At 48.4% G+C, this 18,611-nt stretch overlaps 1 protein-coding gene across 1 annotated transcript in view; it reads right to left on the minus strand.

The window, feature by feature from the left end:
* Positions 1 to 4,670: 4,670 nt before the first annotated feature.
* The window catches only part of YIPF3 (Yip1 domain family member 3), a 34,988-nt gene continuing 21,047 nt past the window's right edge, over positions 4,671 to 18,611 (minus strand). Inside the window, exon 9 of the mRNA XM_063918789.1 lies at positions 4,671 to 5,363. Coding sequence (XP_063774859.1) covers positions 5,236 to 5,363 — 128 coding nt within the window. The 3' untranslated portion in view covers positions 4,671 to 5,235. The remainder of the gene's footprint in view (positions 5,364 to 18,611) is intronic.

Below are 18,611 nucleotides of genomic sequence, written 5' to 3' on the forward strand. Positions count from 1 at the left end.
AGAGAGAGAGACGGAGAGAGAGAGATTGGCTCACAGTAAGACAATATGATTACGGAGAGAAACTTACGCACAAGGGTAAACGATCGCATGCGCCTGGACATCCAGCACCCGATTTTCAGCAATGAGAACCGTTGAAGAGTGAGAGCTGGATGTGGTCGGCCTGCCTATTTATGCCCCACACACAATGCAATCCTACAGTCCCTACAATCCCATTGTCCATTGGACGTCGGAATTCGGCCCTGCATCATAACAAAAGGTCATAGGTTGATTCATACAGGTGGGCTGTGACGATTTCAAACAGCTCAGGTGGGTGGGGAACTAGGTTTCCCGCCGCATACCTGAGTATGAGTAAATAATAGAAATGGACATAAACTTCTTATGTCCATAACTATTCGCACGAGCGATTAATACGCTCCAAACCAACACCGGAATATTGCTATTTAAATACTCTTCCGATGGGTACCAAACACTACTGCATGACTCCTGTTAGACCCTTCCTACGATACAAAGAGGGATTCCTCAGCTCAGGGACATTCTATATTAACCAAACTTTCAGAATCTATCAAAGGGACCATGATCTACAAACTACATTAATTATGAAAATATGTAACGAATGAGTCGCACGCTACGACTACATAAACTCTACCGTAAATACGCATACCGTGCGCCCGCGGGTGCACGCTATTGCGGGTATGCGCCTTCACGGGAGAGCGTACGCATGCGCAGCACGGACCAGTGTGCGGTGCAAATATGGCAACGTGTATAGGGATATTTTTCTGACTTTGACAGGCTGAAGATGTAAGGAGAAAATGGCATTAATAAAGGATAAAACCTTGTACCAGAATTTACGAATTTTCCCACATTCCCAGATATTATGGAACAAAGTACCCGAAACATACCCACATTTAAGACATCTCCCTGTTTCGTCTGCAACCACGTGTTTACGTTGGGCTTGCGATATATAAATTCTGTATATAATCTTTACATGAGTTTCCTGTACGGAGGCTGATGACAAGTATCTCAGGGTATTATCGTAGTATTTAAACAGTGGAGAGTGGCCCTGAAGGGATGGAATCACAGATGTCCGAGCTTTCCCCACCAAGTGCCGCAGTGAAGTGTTAACATTATCGGTGAGCAAGGCCGTTAGATCCTTAGTCCTATACGATAAAGTGGCATGCCTAGATATTAAACTAGCTAAGTCATCAGAGAACCCAGGTGAAATCATAGAAGGTGGAAGATGAGCAATGTAATGTCTAATTTGCAGAAACATATAGAAGGTGGAATTGGGGATGTCGTACTTTTTGTTGCAAATCGTGAAAGGAAGGCAAAGGTTGGGAACCCCCAGGATCAAACATCTCGTTTTATGATGTTTTTTTTATGCATTTAAGAGGTTGCAATGTGGGCCTGATTCATGTTTGTAAGTAAAGCAAAAAAGCAAGCAACTGAACAAAACCATGTGGTTTATGTACACGGTCAAGTCACATTATTATGACCACCAGCTACCAGAGTAACCGCCATATGCAGCACGGACAGCAGCTAGACGTTTGCTGTCCTGTCATTTTAGACATATGTCTGGTAGCCTCCGGGTTCATTTTGACGGTGAGCAGCTCCACTGTAGTGTGAAGGTCGGTCTTCAAGCACCTTCGTAGCCGACACTCACCTCTCACGTCAATGACACGTGGTGCTCTGCAGTTTCTACGTCAGTTATTGGCAATGGTGCCATTTGTCCGGTCACGTTCACCGCAGCAGCACGCGAACAGTTCACAAACTGCGCTGTTTCAATACTGCCACCCTTGGCCCAAAAGCCGATAATCATCCCTTTCTGCAACTCGGATAAGTTGCCCCTTTTACCCATGACAGAGAGTGATATGTGTGCAGACGGTCTATCAGAGTACCACCAAGCCAGCGCATGACATGTGACATACTTTATGGGCTACGCGAAAAGGGGTGGATTTTTACACTTGAAACCCCACCAGCATTTTAAGTATGATGGGTATGTGTACCATTTGGTCCAGATCCATCAAGCCATATAGGAGCCTATGAAGAACATACATACATACATACATACAGGGGCGAATTGGCCATAGGGCTCACCAGGAAGATTCCTGAACGTGTCTGTGAGACCTGTTCAGTGTGTTGTCATGTGACCCCCCCCCCCCTCCTTCCCCCACATGACAGGCAGCCCACCATCTCTGCAGTACAGCTACATGGTATGGTATACCTCTTGTGCTATATCTGTACTTTTCACACATATACACACACACACACACACACACACACACCTTACAGAATTATATAGTTAGCACTCTTAGACGGTCTACCGGAGCTCGCAGTGAATTGGCAGGGCTCCGGCTACGTTGTGTGACAACAGCTGGCGGGTCAGACTCACTAGATTCAGCCATCTGCAGCATGCTGAATCAGCGTCCACCGGTGGGTCCCATCTCACAATCCAGCAGCAGCGGCAGGTGCACAGTTGCGTGCTGCATCACAGGCTGAGCGATACCAGGTGGGAGCCATCCTGTACCCTATTGCAAGTGTTAGCAGGGCTCCTGGGACAGAGCAGATTAACTCTGCAGCAGAGCTCCGTTGGAAGAGCAGCAGTCACACTTGGATTCGGCTGTGAACCACACACGCGCTGCTGTACATGCAGGTGCCCCTTCTGGGCTTGGAGCCCGGCAGCAGGTCTCTCCATTGCCTATGAGAGTTCCAACCCTTCTATGTATATACTGTATATACTCCAGAGGTGCAGCAGGTGTATTGCACTGGGGTCCCTGAGGACTAAGGGTCCCACTGCTGCCCAGTCCAGCAACAAGCTATACCCTAGTCCCCCCACAGACCATTTTGAGCAATGTTAGATGAATGTTCCAGTGCAGAGAGCAGGGCGGGCCCCACTACCTGAAGGATCTGCCCCTTACCATAGGGAGGCAGGGCTGACCTTGTATGTGCCGGACTGATAGAGGAGTCTTGTCACCTATCAGCGCTGGTGATCACAGCCACACACTGCCTCTAATTAACAGACAGCTTTACATTTATTCTGACTCACTGCTGTCTGTGAATTAAAGGCAGCTCACACCCGGTGTAACTGGCACTGTCAGAGTTTGCCTAACTGAGTGCCAAACTGAGTAAAGCACAAGGGGTGGGGCCCCTGTCACAGACAGGGCAGAGGCCGCTGTGTTCCTGTCCCCACCAAGGGGACCTGTCCCCCTGTGCTCTGCACCATGCAGGACACAATGCTTGTACCCCTGTCTCGCACTGCCTCTCCTCTCACTCATTGCCTCCCCTTTCCTTGTTGTCTTCCTCTGCCTCCCCTTGCTTTACACTGTCACCCTCTGCCTCTTCCTGTCCCCCATTGCTGTGTGGCATATTGTGAACTTGGGATTCGGTGGAGGAGGGGACCCAAATTACATTTTTGCACCCGGGCCCACCACTCAGAGGTTCCGCCACTGCTCCAGAGGTATGTTGGACTGACATCCATTCCATTCGATGAAAATCTTTTTTTACACTTTGGATTATATATAGACCGGACTATTTTGTTAATACTGTGGATTTGCTTTATCATTATATCTGTGATTTGAAGGACCATTTTTTCTATTTTGTATATATATTTTTTTTCCCTGTTTGGGAATATTTTGAAATAAAACAGCTTTTTTAAATTTTCACATGTCATTGTAATTTTTGGACAATATTTAAGGAAGTGGGGGGTACTGATCTCTATGAAAAGAACACCCAAGGGAAATTAAACAAAGAAACATTGATGTGAGTGGGGAATGCTTCTCATCACCTGAAGTTACCCTATGTTTATAAGAAACCTTTATATGCCTGGTGTATTTCTACATTATTTTGAGTGGGGTACTTACCCAAGATTTGGCCATGTTGATACAAAGAAAGGGGGTTATTATGGTTATGTGAAGATTCCACTGTAAAGATACCTTTAAATGGGATGTAGTTGGAATCCCGCCACAGCTATTGCCACTCCTGGGTGTCCACAACACCCATGGAGTGGGCATAGAACCTGTGACGAGCTTCCCTCTGCTCACCCCCCTGCTGGCATTTTGACGGTTGTGATTCCGGTGTCGGGATTTCAACCGCCAGGATACCGTACCCAATCTCTTTATATATACACACGTCATTACACATTAAAGTGTACGTTAGGTACTCTGGTCTTTCTAGAACCATTGAGAATACGGAGGTGGACATCCATATGTAAAGATCATTCTACACATTTTATTTCCTTGTACATGGTAAACCACAAGGAAACGAAAGTCAAGCCAGACAGAAAGGAGGCCATCTATCATCTAGAACCCGGAAAAAGGGACGTATTATATTTCTATTATTGCTGTGTAGTAGTGCCCTGGGCTGGATCACTTCTCTTCTGTTGTTCAGTATTGTATTTTTGAAATGTGACATTTCTAGTTGTGACACGGCCTTGGCCAGCTTGTTGCGACACGGATTGGGAATCGCTCATTTATTGCGTAAAATGGGTAATAATTTTATCTTCTAAAAGTAAAAATGTTGCTTCCTGTGCATATTAAAGAATCAACGGCACCACAATCTAACTAGCCTCTCTAGCAGGCAAACGGAATCCTAGGCTCTGTGGTTCTACACAGTACCCCACACCCATTGGGCGGTGGACACTAACGGAGAGGGTGCAGGAAGAATTAGACTCAGACTGAACCATTTTAGATTTATTCTAAAGTTTAAGAGGAATTGTGTTCTGCATGAGATGGAACCATGTAGCGTATGTTAGACAACCATATACTAAACGCACAGTAGTATTGTGCCATTTATGCTGCACAGGCAACTCTTCTGTACAGAGCCAAGAGGCAATAAAATCCAGTCCCGTAAACCTTATGCTTCGAAAAAAATGAAACACTACAATGAAGAGGAAAGTGAGGGTGAAAAGACTTAAAAGGGAGGGGGTGCCGGTAGCAGAAGGCATTCAGGGGCTGTGACCGAGGAGGCCGCCTGCGGATTCATTCGTGCCTTGTATTTAAGTCAGATCCCTTGGGTCAATGGACAAATGTATTATTTAACCATTGGTGGGCCGATGGTCAGCAAGACAGAAAGTGCAGAGCATGGCGAGGTTCCATCCGGTGCAAAGTGTCCATACGACCCTTGATATCCCTTCTCCGACCTGGCATTTACTGCAGAGAGGGAGCAGATGGAATCAGTGTTTCAGCGGTCTGAAAAGGAGGAAACCCCTGGTGTCGCCCCCGTTTCCCAACTTGTGACGTGTCAGCGTGAATGGGCAGACAGGACCTGTGCGGTGGTATTAAGGACAGAATTTGTACCCAGTGACAGGTCACGAGCAACCCTCTGGAAAGGTGGTGGCATGTTCTGTCCATCCAAAGTATCCAAGATACCTGCCCAAGGGAAAGAGAAAATTGGTTACCAGGGTAGTTCACACCAGCAAAAAAGGACAGGTGAAGGCATACCGCCATGTCTCTGCACTGTACCTTACAGGACTTGTAATAGTCTCATATGATAATTACTTACATATATCAGTAGTACAATATAAATGCCCCCTCTGATGTACTGCCATGCAACAGAGCGCTATGTCAACATGGTATCTGCATAACCCCTCCCCCCACCATCACACCAGCAGGAGCTGTGGGTGTCCCGATATGTCTGGCAAGTACGAGCTTCATCCAAACTGCAGGAATCCCAGGTATGGGTTAGTGAAACAGACACATGATCATCGTCCATGCTACTGCGTGTTCCGGGATTCTGGATTCCATTCATACAATAATCATCATATAAACTAAGCCTGGGAGAAAGAGAAAGTGGACGGAGAAAAGTATCAACCAACCAGTTCCTAACTGTTACTTTTTAAAACCAGCCTGTAATATGGCAATTAAGAGCCATGGCTCGTACTTTATCTCCGTCCACTTTATGTCGCTCAAAGGCTTAGGGGTATATTCAATAAGTGTCGGATCCAACAATGCACTATTCAATAAACTGCCAATTCCGACTGTCAGATTTGTGCGCTGCTGCTGCTGCTCACCCCGATCCCAGTGCTGGCCGGGCGTCCTCAACCTCCCCGCTGCTGCAGCTGCTGCTCCCCTCCCCGCCAGCCGGGCGTCCTCATCTTCCGTGCTGCTGCTGTTGACCCCGGCGTCGCGCACCGCCCAGACTGGCTCTTACGCCCCGGGCCCGGAGCAGCTGCCCTTCATCCTGGGATATGGGGACCTGTAAGCTGGGCGGCGGGGGGACATGTCTGCGGCAGCGGGGGGAGGTGCTGCAGGGAGAGAGGTGCCTGTCCTACCCCCGCCGCCACAGACATGTCCCCCGCTGTCAGCTGCACAGCAGGTGTGGCAGATATAACATGTGCAGAGAGAGTTAGATTTGGGTGGGGTGTGTTCAACCTGAAATCTAAATTGCAGTGTAAAAATAAAGCAGCCAGTATTTACCCTGCACAGAAACAATATAAACCACCCAAATTTAACTCGCTCTGCACATGTTACATCTGCCCCACCTGCAGTGCAGCATGGTTTTGCGCAATACTAACTTTTTTGGTTTGTTAACAAACCTGAATAACCGCCATAGTGGGAGCAGTTACTAAAAATAGGGTGTGTAATGGGGTCCTGAACGCCGGGATCCCGACGGCCGGTATTACATACCGGACCCGTATATACACAATCAATAGGTCAATCCCAGTTGGTCACCTGGGTCAAAAGGTCAACAGTTAAATAGTCGACATGGACTTTAACGATCAGAAGGTCAACATGTAAATGGTCAACACATTTTATTTTTTGTTATTCTAACTCTAACCCTAAACCTAACCCTCCCCCAAGTGCCTAACCCTAACTGTCCCTTCTGCACCCTAACCCTCCCCCAAGTGCCTAACCCTAAAAATCATATCGACTTTTCTTTTGTGTCGATCATTCGCATGTCGACCTCTTGACCCTGTCGATCATTTAACTGTCAACCTTTTGACCTTGTCAACGTCTTGATCCTGTCGACCTTGACCTATTTACGGTTTATCTTCCATCCAGATACCTTAAAAGTATTGCTACCTGAATTCGATAAACGATTTGACAGCCTATTGTCTGCCCTTGCTTGCCCCTCTATCTGACCATGCTTCCGGCCACGATGCACAGGATCAGGGGATGACTGGTTCTGAGGTTTCTCTTAAGGTCCCCATACACTACAGCGTTATGTCTGAGGCTGAAGTCGGAGGCAATTTCCCTTGAACTCTCCCAGGAGCTTCCCGGGACTGGTTCCATACGGTTCCAAATGATTTGGTACATTTTGCATGCGATATATCGTATGCGATCCCAGTCATGCCTGCGGGAACCGACATATCACATGTGCAGCACTAACGATTTAGCGGAGCCGATCCGACCCTCACGGGAACGCGCATCGGATCGGAAACACATCCAAAATGCCCGATTTCACCTGACATATCGGCCTGAATGCCCGAAATTGGATGTAATCGGGCATTATCGTTCTAGTGTATGGAGCCCTTTACTCTCCAGTCTGGCCCAGACCTAGCAATTACTAACTACTTACCTGACTGTACTGACAACGGCACTGCACCCACTGCTGTACTGTCACTGACACCTCCTCGCCTTGTTAGCTTAGGACTAGTAGATGTTTTTACTTGTGTTCTGGGGCAGGCTCTTTCTAACTCATTTATCCCCATTTTACTCAAGGTCTCAGTCCTCCATTGTGGGAGGACCGTACCCAATCTCTACCCACTGGGAGGGAGGTGGGTCATGTTAGTACTTGTATTGTCCAAGTACGATTTTTAGCTTGCCCTGCCAATGTCACGGAATCCTGACCGCCGGCTGAAATCCCCACTCGGATGGTGGTCCACACCACCACCTGAGGGGGAATATAACCACGAAACGTGGCGAGCCCGTGAGGGGACACACTGCGATCACAGCCAGTATTCTGGCTGTCGGGATCCCAGCAGCCGGCATTTCATACCGATCCCTTGTAGGTAGTATACCATCTTGTAGTAATGAGTCAGATTTCATTAGGATACAGGCTGGCGTGTAATCACATCAGAGCTATCTTAAACATCTGATCTGCTGTAAGTTCCTGTAGGACTCCTATTTCCCAGCTGTGAACCCACAGTAGCATCCAGAGACAAAGCTCCGCTTGTTAGGCTGAAGCCCAGATCCTAATACGGTCCATACACCAGACCAAAGATCCTCCATCCAACTGACCAACCAACCATCCAACTTATCTGTCCAACTAAAGACGGGTTCACACTAGGCGATATATCGTCTATTCAAGCCAACAGCCGATATATATAGCGAGAGCGTTGCCGGGTGTGTTTAAAACGTCGTTCACAGACATATCACGTTGGCTGTGCACCAGGGGCTGATGTCGCAGATGGGTGGGCAAATTCGAATGGGTGTCCTGATCGACACACTGAGTGGCCAGGTTGGAGCAGGGAGACCGGCGTTGGGGATTCCGGTAGTCAGCATACCGACCCTGGAATCCAGGCAGCAGAATGCCAGGGGACGAGAGCAACAAAGCCCCTCGCGGGCTCTCTGCGCTCGCCACAGGTTCTATTTCCGCTCTATGGGTGTCGCGGACACCCACGAGTGGGAATAGTGCCTGTGGGTTGGCATTCTGTCTGCCGGCATTTTGACAGTTCTGGATCCCGGCGTCGGCATGGTGACTGCCGGGATCCCGAGTGGCCAATCGGTAAGTGTGTATACTAACTTGAATCAGCCACTCTGCCTGTCTGGTGTGTACCCAGCCTAAACCACTGCCACACACCTAACCAATTTTTCCATCAGACAATCCAACTTCTCTCCAGCTTGTGATGTCACGTAGGCAGGCGGACTGTACCTGCCTACTTCTGCATGTTTTGAACATTTTATATGTTCATAAAGGGGGGAGTGATGATATCAGATTTACTGAGCTTTAGAATGCTTTGTTTGTCCCCTGCAGCTGATGCGGGTGTACATTGATACATTCCGGCGGTTTAATCACATACTGTAATGCGTTTTGGGTTCTAATATCGCACTCAGATCAGAAAGAACCAGCCACAGTAATCAGCAAAGAGGTTATGCAGCAGCTATACCTAACACTCAGAAGTAAGTAGTTCTAGGTTGCAGTATAGGAGCTGGGTGATGACAGCGACTACTCTCATTATAATCAGTGCGTGTCTGCTGGCCGGGTATCACCAGGAGAAGTGGTCAGGAACGGGAGGTTATTAATGGTCAGGCAACCCCTCTCCCCTCCAAGACCAAGCAATAAAACCACAAATACAGAGTAAAAGACAGGATGGCAATGTAAGCTCATTTTGTCACAACTACTAAAATGCCGTACCAATTTAGATTCTGCCCAAAAGATTCAAAATTATCAAATGATCTTTATCCCAGGAAGCCAACACCTTGAAACAGTCAGCCTTGTTCATTTATCCAACTCACGGAGACTTCCCACGTTATTACCATCACTGGACACATAAAAGGCTTTCTACAGAATAATCTGCCTTATACCCCTTTTCCACTTGTAGCACGGGTCGCAGCCGGGAGCCTGACACGGCTGCGACCCGTGCTACAGCCCCCTTCTACACTAGCTCCACCAACTCGGCATATTGCCGGGTTAGTGACACTGCTGCTGACGCAGAAGGGGCGGCGTTGGGAGATCACATGATCTCCCAACGCCGCCCTTCCATACACTGTGAATGGGGGGACACGGCTTCCGTTTACACTACACAATTTACCGGGTTGACCACGTGTTCAACCCGGCAAGCTACCCGGGTAGGATTCCCGGATCACTTGATCCGGGAATTTGCAGGGGGGGGCGTTTACACTAGGAAAAAACAAGGGTAAATGCGCCCCCCCCCCCCCCCCCCCGCGCATTTACCCATGTTTTTAGAGCCAGTGGAAAAGGGGTATTACAGTGATACATTTCACAGTGATAAAGGGGCAGATTTATTAAGCCTGAAAAGGTGATAAAGTGGAAGGTCATAACACACCAGCCAATCACCTCCTAACTGTCATTTTTCAAACCCATCCTGTAACATGACAGTTAGGAGCTGATTGGCTGGTGTGTTATCACCTTCCACTTTATCACTTCACCGGGCTTAATTAATCTACCCCTAAGAACCAGCCAATCAGCTTCTCACTGCCATGTCACAGACTGGGTTTGAAAAAATAAGAATTTACTTACCGATAATTCTATTTCTCGTAGTCCGTAGTGGATGCTGGGGACTCCGAAAGGACCATGGGGAATAGCGGCTCCGCAGGAGACTGGGCACAAAAGTAAAAAGCTTTAGGACTACCTGGTGTGCACTGGCTCCTCCCCCTATGACCCTCCTCCAAGCCTCAGTTAGGATACTGTGCCCGGACGAGCGTACACAATAAGGAAGGATTTTGAATCCCGGGTAAGACTCTTACCAGCCACACCAATCACACCGTACAACTTGTGATCTGAACCCAGTTAACAGCATGATAACAGAAGGAGCCTCTGAAAAGATGGCTCACAACAACAATAACCCGATTTTTGTAACAATAACTATGTACAAGTAATGCAGACAAACCGCACTTGGGATGGGCGCCCAGCATCCACTACGGACTACGAGAAATAGAATTATCGGTAAGTAAATTCTTATTTTCTCTAACGTCCTAGTGGATGCTGGGGACTCCGAAAGGACCATGGGGATTATACCAAAGCTCCCAAACGGGCGGGAGAGTGCGGATGACTCTGCAGCACCGAATGAGAGAACTCCAGGTCCTCCTCAGCCAGGGTATCAAATTTGTAGAATTTAGCAAACGTGTTTGCCCCTGACCAAGTAGCTGCTCGGCAAAGTTGTAAAGCCGAGACCCCTCGGGCAGCCGCCCAAGATGAGCCCACCTTCCTTGTGGAATGGGCTTTTACAGATTTTGGCTGTGGCAGGCCTGCCACAGAATGTGCAAGCTGAATTGTACTACAAATCCAACGAGCAATAGTCTGCTTAGAAGCAGGAGCACCCAGCTTGTTGGGTGCATACAGGATAAACAGCGAGTCAGATTTTCTGACTCCAGCCGTCCTGGAAACATATATTTTCAGGGCCCTGACTACGTCCAGTAACTTGGAATCCTCCAAGTCCCTAGTAGCCGCAGGCACCACAATAGGCTGGTTTAAGTGAAATGCTGAAACCACCTTAGGGAGAAATTGAGGACGAGTCCTCAATTCTGCCCTGTCCGTATGAAAAATTAGGTAAGGGCTTTTATAGGATAAAGCCGCCAATTCTGAAACACGCCTGGCTGAAGCCAGGGCTAACAGCATTACCACTTTCCATGTGAGATATTTTAAGTCCACAGTGGTGAGTGGTTCAAACCAATGTGATTTTAGGAACCCCAAAACTACATTGAGATCCCAAGGTGCCACTGGAGGCACAAAAGGAGGCTGTATATGCAGTACTCCCTTGACAAACGTCTGAACTTCAGGAACAGAAGCTAGTTCTTTTTGGAAGAATATTGACAGGGCCGAAATTTGAACCTTGATGGACCCTAATTTTAGGCCCATAGACAGTCCTGTTTGCAGGAAATGCAGGAATCGACCCAGTTGAAATTCCTCTGTAGGGGCCTTCCTGGCCTCGCACCACGCAACATATTTTCGCCAAATACGGTGATAATGTTGTACGGTCACATCCTTCCTGGCTTTGATCAGGGTAGGGATGACTTCATCCGGAATGCCTTTTTCCTTCAGGATCCGGCGTTCAACCGCCATGCCGTCAAACGCAGCCGCGGTAAGTCTTGGAACAGACATGGTCCCTGCTGGAGCAGGTCCTTTCTTAGAGGTAGAGGCCACGGGTCTTCCGTGAGCATCTCTTGAATTTCCGGGTACCAAGTCCTTCTTGGCCAATCCGGAGCCACGAGTATAGTCTTTACTCCTCTCCTTCTTATGATTCTCAGTACTTTTGGTATGAGAGGAAGAGGAGGGAACACATACACTGACTGGTACACCCACGGTGTTACCAGAGCGTCCACAGCTATTGCCTGAGGGTCCCCTTGACCTGGCGCAATATCTGTCCAGTTTTTTGTTGAGGCGGGACGCCATCATGTCCACCTTTGGTTTTTCCCAACGGTTCACAATCATGTGGAAGACTTCTGGGTGAAGTCCCCACTCCCCCGGGTGAAGATCGTGTCTGCTGAGGAAGTCTGCTTCCCAGTTGTCCACTCCCGGAATGAACACTGCTGACAGTGCTATCACATGATTTTCCGCCCAGCGAAGAATCCTTGCCACTTCCGTCATTGCCCTCCTGCTTCTCGTGCCGCCCTGTCTGTTTACGTGGGCGACTGCCGTGATGTTGTCCGACTGGATCAACACCGGCTGACCCTGAAGCAGAGGTCTTGCCTGACTTAGGGCATTGTAAATGGCCCGGAGTTCCAGGATATTTATGTGAAGTGACGTTTCCATGCTTGACCACAAGCCCTGGAAATTTCTTCCCTGTGTGACTGCTCCCCAGCCCCTCAGGCTGGCATCCGTGGTCACCAGGACCCAATCCTGAATGCCGAATCTGCGGCCCTCTAGGAGATGAGCACTCTGTAACCACCACAGGAGAGACACCCTTGTCCTTTGAGACAGGGTTATCCGCTGATGCATTTGAAGATGCGATCCGGACCATTTGTCCAGCAGATCCCACTGAAAAGTTCTTGCGTGGAATCTGCCGAATGGAATCGCTTCGTAAGAAGCCACCATCTTTCCCAGGACCCTTGTGCATTGATGTACTGACACTTGGCCTGGTCTTAGGAGGTTCCTGACTAGGTCGGATAACTCCCTGGCTTTCTCTTCCGGGAGAAACACCTTTTTCTGTACTGTGTCCAGAATCATTCCTAGGAACAGCAGACGTGTCGTCGGAATCAGCTGCGATTTTGGAATATTTAGAATCCATCCGTGCTGTCGTAGTACTACTTGAGATAGTGCTACTCCGACCTCTAACTGTTCTCTGGACCTTGCCCTTATCAGGAGATCGTCCAAGTAAGGGATAATTAAGACGCCTTTTCTTCGAAGAAGAATCATCATTTCGGCCATTACCTTGGTAAAGACCCGGGGTGCCGTGGACAATCCAAACGGCAGCGTCTGAAACTGATAGTGACAGTTCTGTACCACAAACCTGAGGTACCCTTGGTGAGAAGGGCAAATTGGGACATGGAGGTAAGCATCCTTGATGTCCAGAGACACCATATAGTCCCCTTCTTCCAGGTTCGCTATCACTGCTCTGAGTGACTCCATCTTGAACTTGAACCTTTTTATGTAAGTGTTCAAGGATTTCAGATTTAAAATGGGTCTCACCGAGCCGTCCGGCTTCGGTACCACAAACAGCGTGGAATAATACCCCTTTCCCTGTTGTAGGAGGGGTACCTTGATTATCACTTGCTGGGAATACAGCTTGTGAATGGCTTCCAATACCGCCTCCCTGTCGGGGGGAGACGTTGGTAAAGCAGACTTCAGGAACCGGCGAGGGGGAGACGTCTCGAATTCCAATTTGTACCCCTGAGATACTACCTGCAGGATCCAGGGGTCCACTTGCGAGTGAGCCCACTGCGCGCTGAAATTCTTGAGACGGGCCCCCACCGTGCCTGAGTCCGCTTGTAAGTCCCCAGCGTCATGCTGAGGACTTGGCAGAAGTGGGGGAGGGCTTCTGTTCGTGGGAAGAGGCTGTCTGCTGCAGTCTTTTTCCCCTTCCACTGCCCCGGGGCAGATATGAGTGGCCTTTTGCCCGCTTGCCCTTATGGGGAAAAAAGGACTGAGCCTGAAAAGACGGTATCTTTTTCTGCTGTGAGGTGACTTGGGGTAAAAAGGTGGATTTCCCAGCCGTTGCCGTGGCCACCAGGTCCGATAGACCGACCCCAAATAACTCCTCCCCTTTATACGGCAATACTTCCATATGCCGTTTGGAATCCGCATCACCTGACCACTGTCGCGTCCATAACCCTCTTCTGGCAGAAATGGACATCGCACTTACTCTTGATGCCAGAGTGCAAATATCCCTCTGTGCATCACGCATATATAGAAATGCATCCTTTAAATGCTCTATAGTCAATAATATATTGTCCCTGTCCAGGGTATCAATATTTTCAGTCAGGGAATCCGACCAAGCCACCCCAGCACTGCACATCCAGGCTGAGGCGATTGCTGGTCGCAGTATAATACCAGTATGTGTGTATATACTTTTTAGGATATTTTCCAGCTTCCTATCAGCTGGTTCCTTGAGGGCGGCCGTATCAGGAGACGGTAACGCCACTTGTTTTGATAAGCGTGTGAGCGCCTTATCCACTCTAGGGGGTGTTTCCCAACGCGCCCTAACCTCTGGCGGGAAAGGGTATAATGCCAATAATCTTTTAGAAATTAGCAGTTTTTTATCGGGGGAAACCCACGCTTCATCACAGACCTCATTTAATTCATCTGATTCAGGAAAAACTACGGGTAGTTTTTTCACACCCCACATAATACCCTTTTTTGTGGTACTTGTAGTATCAGAAATGTTCAAAACCTCCTTCATTGCCGTGATCATGTAACGTGTGGCCCTACTGGAAAATACGTTTGTTTCCTCACCGTCGACACTGGAGTCAGTGTCCGTGTCAGTGTCTGTATCGACCTGAGGTAACGGGCGTTTTATAGCCCCTGACGGTGTTTGAGACGCCTGTACAGGTATTAACTGATTTGCCGGCTGTCTCATGTCGTCAACAGTCTTTTGTAAAGTGCCGACACTATCACGTAATTCTTTCCATAAGACCATCCAGTCAGGTGTCGACTCCCTAGGGGGTGACATCACTAACACAGGCAATTGCTCCGCCTCCACACCATTTTCCTCCTCATACATGTCGACACAGCGTACCGACACACAGGGAATGCTCTGATAGAGGACAGGACCCCACTAGCCCTTTGGGGAGACAGAGGGAGAGTTTGCCAGCACACACCAGAGCGCTATATATATACAGGAATAACCTTATATAAGTGTTTTTTCCTAATATAGCTGCTGTATATATGTTAGGGTCTCCTGCCCTGTGCTGCCACGTCGTCATGGCAACCGGGAGACAAGTGCTAGCGGAGTAACCTGAGCGCAGCTGATACTCCGGTTCGGGTCTTTTGCTATGCAGTGGTTACAGGCAAGGGGATCCGGTGCTGGTTTTTGTGCTCACAGTCTGTGAGGTCTGAGGGGGGCGTGGACAGCACCTGCTTTATAAGGCCTCTTCTCAGGTTAAGCAGATGCTGCTGAATCTTTGTTGGTTAGTCAGTTCCTGAAAGTTAGCCAGTACTGTGTAGCTTTGTATTTGTTGTTGCTTACTGCAAATAGGCCTGGGGATTTGGTACTACACTCTGCCAATCCAGACCTAGCAGTAAGACTGGAGTCAGTCATTTAGCCTGCTGAGGTTCTTTTGCTATTCTGTGAACCCAGCAGGTTTGTGGCTGTACTTTCAGACCTGCCTGCATAATCCTCTCTCACTGTGCAGGGCGTCCATGTGTCAGTTTAGTGGCAGTAAGCTGAACCTGGGCCCTGCAAGTGAGAATTAGGATTGTGGAGACTCTCCTTGTGTCTATTATTCCATCTCTGACCAAGGAGTTTACTGCCACACCCGTTGGTAACCCTTTAGGGTTTTGCTGTTGCCCTTAGCAACAGCATTTCGGGTTCTCTACGTATTAAAACACAACATCTTGCTTTTTCCATCTGAGCATTTCTAATACTAGGGAGACACCCAGTTTCTTAGCCTCTGGGCTTCTCTGTTCACTCTGTGTTGGTTTTGTTACCCTATCACCTTCTGTGTACGTTATGTCATATTTCCCAGTCTGTCTGTGAGTTCATTTGTTGTTGTTTTTTGTAAACACATTTTATTGGGTGGATCACAATAAGATTGCATTGGTAACGGAACACCCGAGCATTTTGGGTGTTATATAAACAAATGTAGTTACAATAAATTGTTACAACAACAGAAATAATTGATCCTTTTTTTGTTTTTGTTTTCCCCTAATTTTGAGAGAGTAAGGTTAAAATGTATACGGTGGGGGACTCTCGGCAACGGGGAAGCCGTCCGTCATGGAGAGTCAGTGGAGGCAATGAGAAGAAAAGAATACTCAGGAGTCGAGTAAGAGGGGACAGAAAAGCAGGCGAGGCTCAACGCCTCCAGTTAGAGAAAGAAGCAAGGGGGGGTAGGGGGGGGGGGGTGGAGGGGTGGCCCTCTGGGGTAGGAGGTGGGTTGGACTGTGGCTTACCGCGTCAGGTTATAAATGGGGAGGAGGCCTGTTGTAGGTTTAGCCACGGAGACCATACCTTGTCAAATTGTTTCGAGGTGTTACGTATGATTGCGGTCATATATTCCATTTTGTGGACATACCAAATCCGGGATATTATCACTGGTATTGGTGAAGGGGTCGGGTTCTTCCAGTCTGTGGCAATTTGGCACGTCATTGCCGAAACTACATGTCGGAACAGTTTGTTTTGGTGTCTATTAAGGGAAGGAAGAGACATGGGGAGCAAGAAGTATTGGGGGTCATGGGGGATGGAGATGTCGAATAAGCGCGAAAGCAATGTAATGAGTTCACCCCATATTTTGTGAATTTTGGGGCAGGCCCACCATATGTGTAAGAACGAACCACTGTCTGAGCAACCCCTCCAACAACAGTCTGGAGTGTCAGGGAACATAGTGTGTAGACGGGCAGGGACATAGTACCAACGGTAGAGTAATTTATAAATGTTTTCTTTAATTCTCACACAGATAGAACTAGAAGCCGCATTGTCCCATATATCTACCCAATCCTCGTTATCTATTGTTACTCCCAATTCCCCCTCCCACGCCGCTTCGTGGGGGGCCTTGGATGTATTGGGGTAGTCGTCAAGTAAGGTGTAAATATCTGATATGAGGCCCCTAGTGTTGGTGCGCTTCCAGCTAATGTATTCGAAGGGGGATAAATGTCTGTGGAGGAGGGTAGTGGTAATGGTTGAGTGGAAGTGTCTGATTTGCAGATAACGGAAGAAGTCCGAAGAGGGGACTACTGTTCCTTCACGGAGATCTGTGAATTGTGGGAAGGTAGCGTCGGTGGTGATATCGTTAACATATAGTATACCACTCGAGCGCCAAGATATGTGCGAGGCTTTACTCATGCCTGGGGGGAAGGCAGGGTTATGAAATAACGGAATTAGTGGGGACGGGTATGGGGCTAAGCTGAACCGTCTATTTGTCTGGTCCCATGTCGCTAATGAGCGACTTACTACGGGATGCAAGAGGGCCGCGCGCGGGCGCTGGTTCCGGTGAAGCCATAATAGGGAAGATAATGTAGCTAGGCCCGACTCCTCTGCCTCTATCCCCACCCAGACTTTTCGTGTCCCACCCTCGTTGCACCATTGTGCGCATTGAGCAAGTTGTGCGGCATAGAAATATTTCTTGAAGTCCGGAATACCCAGGCCTCCACCTCTGGAGGGGCGTTGAAGCAGTTTAAGTCTAACGCGGGGGCGCTTATGGTTCCAGATAAAAAGGGAGGATTGGCGTTGCAGAGTCTTAAACACATAGGGAGGGACATAAATCGGGAGGGTCTGAAATAAGTACAGAAGCCGGGGGAGTACGCTCATCTTGACGGAGTTAATTCTGCCTATCCATGATATAAAGTAGCTGGACCATTCCACCAAATTCTCCTTAATTGTCTGCAATAAACGGGGATAATTTGCTTGGAAAAGTTGGTGGTGGTGATGGGTCAGGTACACACCGAGGTATTTGATTTTCTTTGTATACCAGTTACAGGGGAGGGTATTTTGAAGGTCTTGTTTGAGAGCTGCTGGGATGTAAAAGTTGAGGACCTCTGTTTTGTTAACGTTAATCTTATATCCAGAGAATTGGGAATATAAGCTGATCTCGGATAAGAGGGCGGGGAGAGATTGGGCTGGGTCTGAGAGGGAGATCAAGACATCATCGGCATATAGCGCTATCTTGTGTTCAGATAGACCTGTGGATATTCCACGGATAGTGTTGTTTTTACGGATTCTTGCTGCTAGGGGCTCCATGACTAATGCGAAGATTAAAGGGGAGAGGGGGCATCCCTGCCTGGTACCGTTGGCAATCCCAAAACTGGAGGAGGAGACACCGTTAACCATAACCTGGGCCGATTGGGAGCGGTAAAGTGCTTTGATCCCTTCCAAGAATTCTCCAGAGAATCCCATTTTATCAAGGACTGCAAAGGCAAAGGACCACGATATACGGTCAAAGGCCTTTTCCGCGTCGAGAGCTAGAATGAGAGAGGGAGATTTCCTTTTTTGAATTGAGTATATTAGATCTATGGCCCTTCTAGTGTTGTCAGGTGCCTGGCGTCCAGGGATGAAGCCGACCTGGTCCGGGTGGACCAGACCGGGCATCAAAGGACCCAGACGGTTAGCTAGTATTTTCGCGTATATCTTCAGGTCGACATTCAGTAGTGAGATCGGTCTGTAGTTTTGGCAGCTAGTCGGGTCTTTGTCGGGCTTTGGGATTACCACTATGTCAGCCCGGGTGGTCTCTGGCAGGAAGGAGGCTCCCTCAAAGATACCGTTAAATAGGGAGGTTAGATGTGGGGTCAGCTCCTTCACAAATAGTTTATAATATTGGGCTGTGAAACCATCCGGACCTGGAGCGGCCGACGAGCGCATAGATCGTATGGCGGCTATTGTCTCCTCCTCCGAGATTCGACAATTA

The sequence above is a fragment of the Pseudophryne corroboree genome, chromosome 4 (assembly GCF_028390025.1).
Source record: "Pseudophryne corroboree isolate aPseCor3 chromosome 4, aPseCor3.hap2, whole genome shotgun sequence".
In the NCBI taxonomy this organism is placed as follows: Eukaryota; Metazoa; Chordata; class Amphibia; order Anura; family Myobatrachidae; genus Pseudophryne; species Pseudophryne corroboree.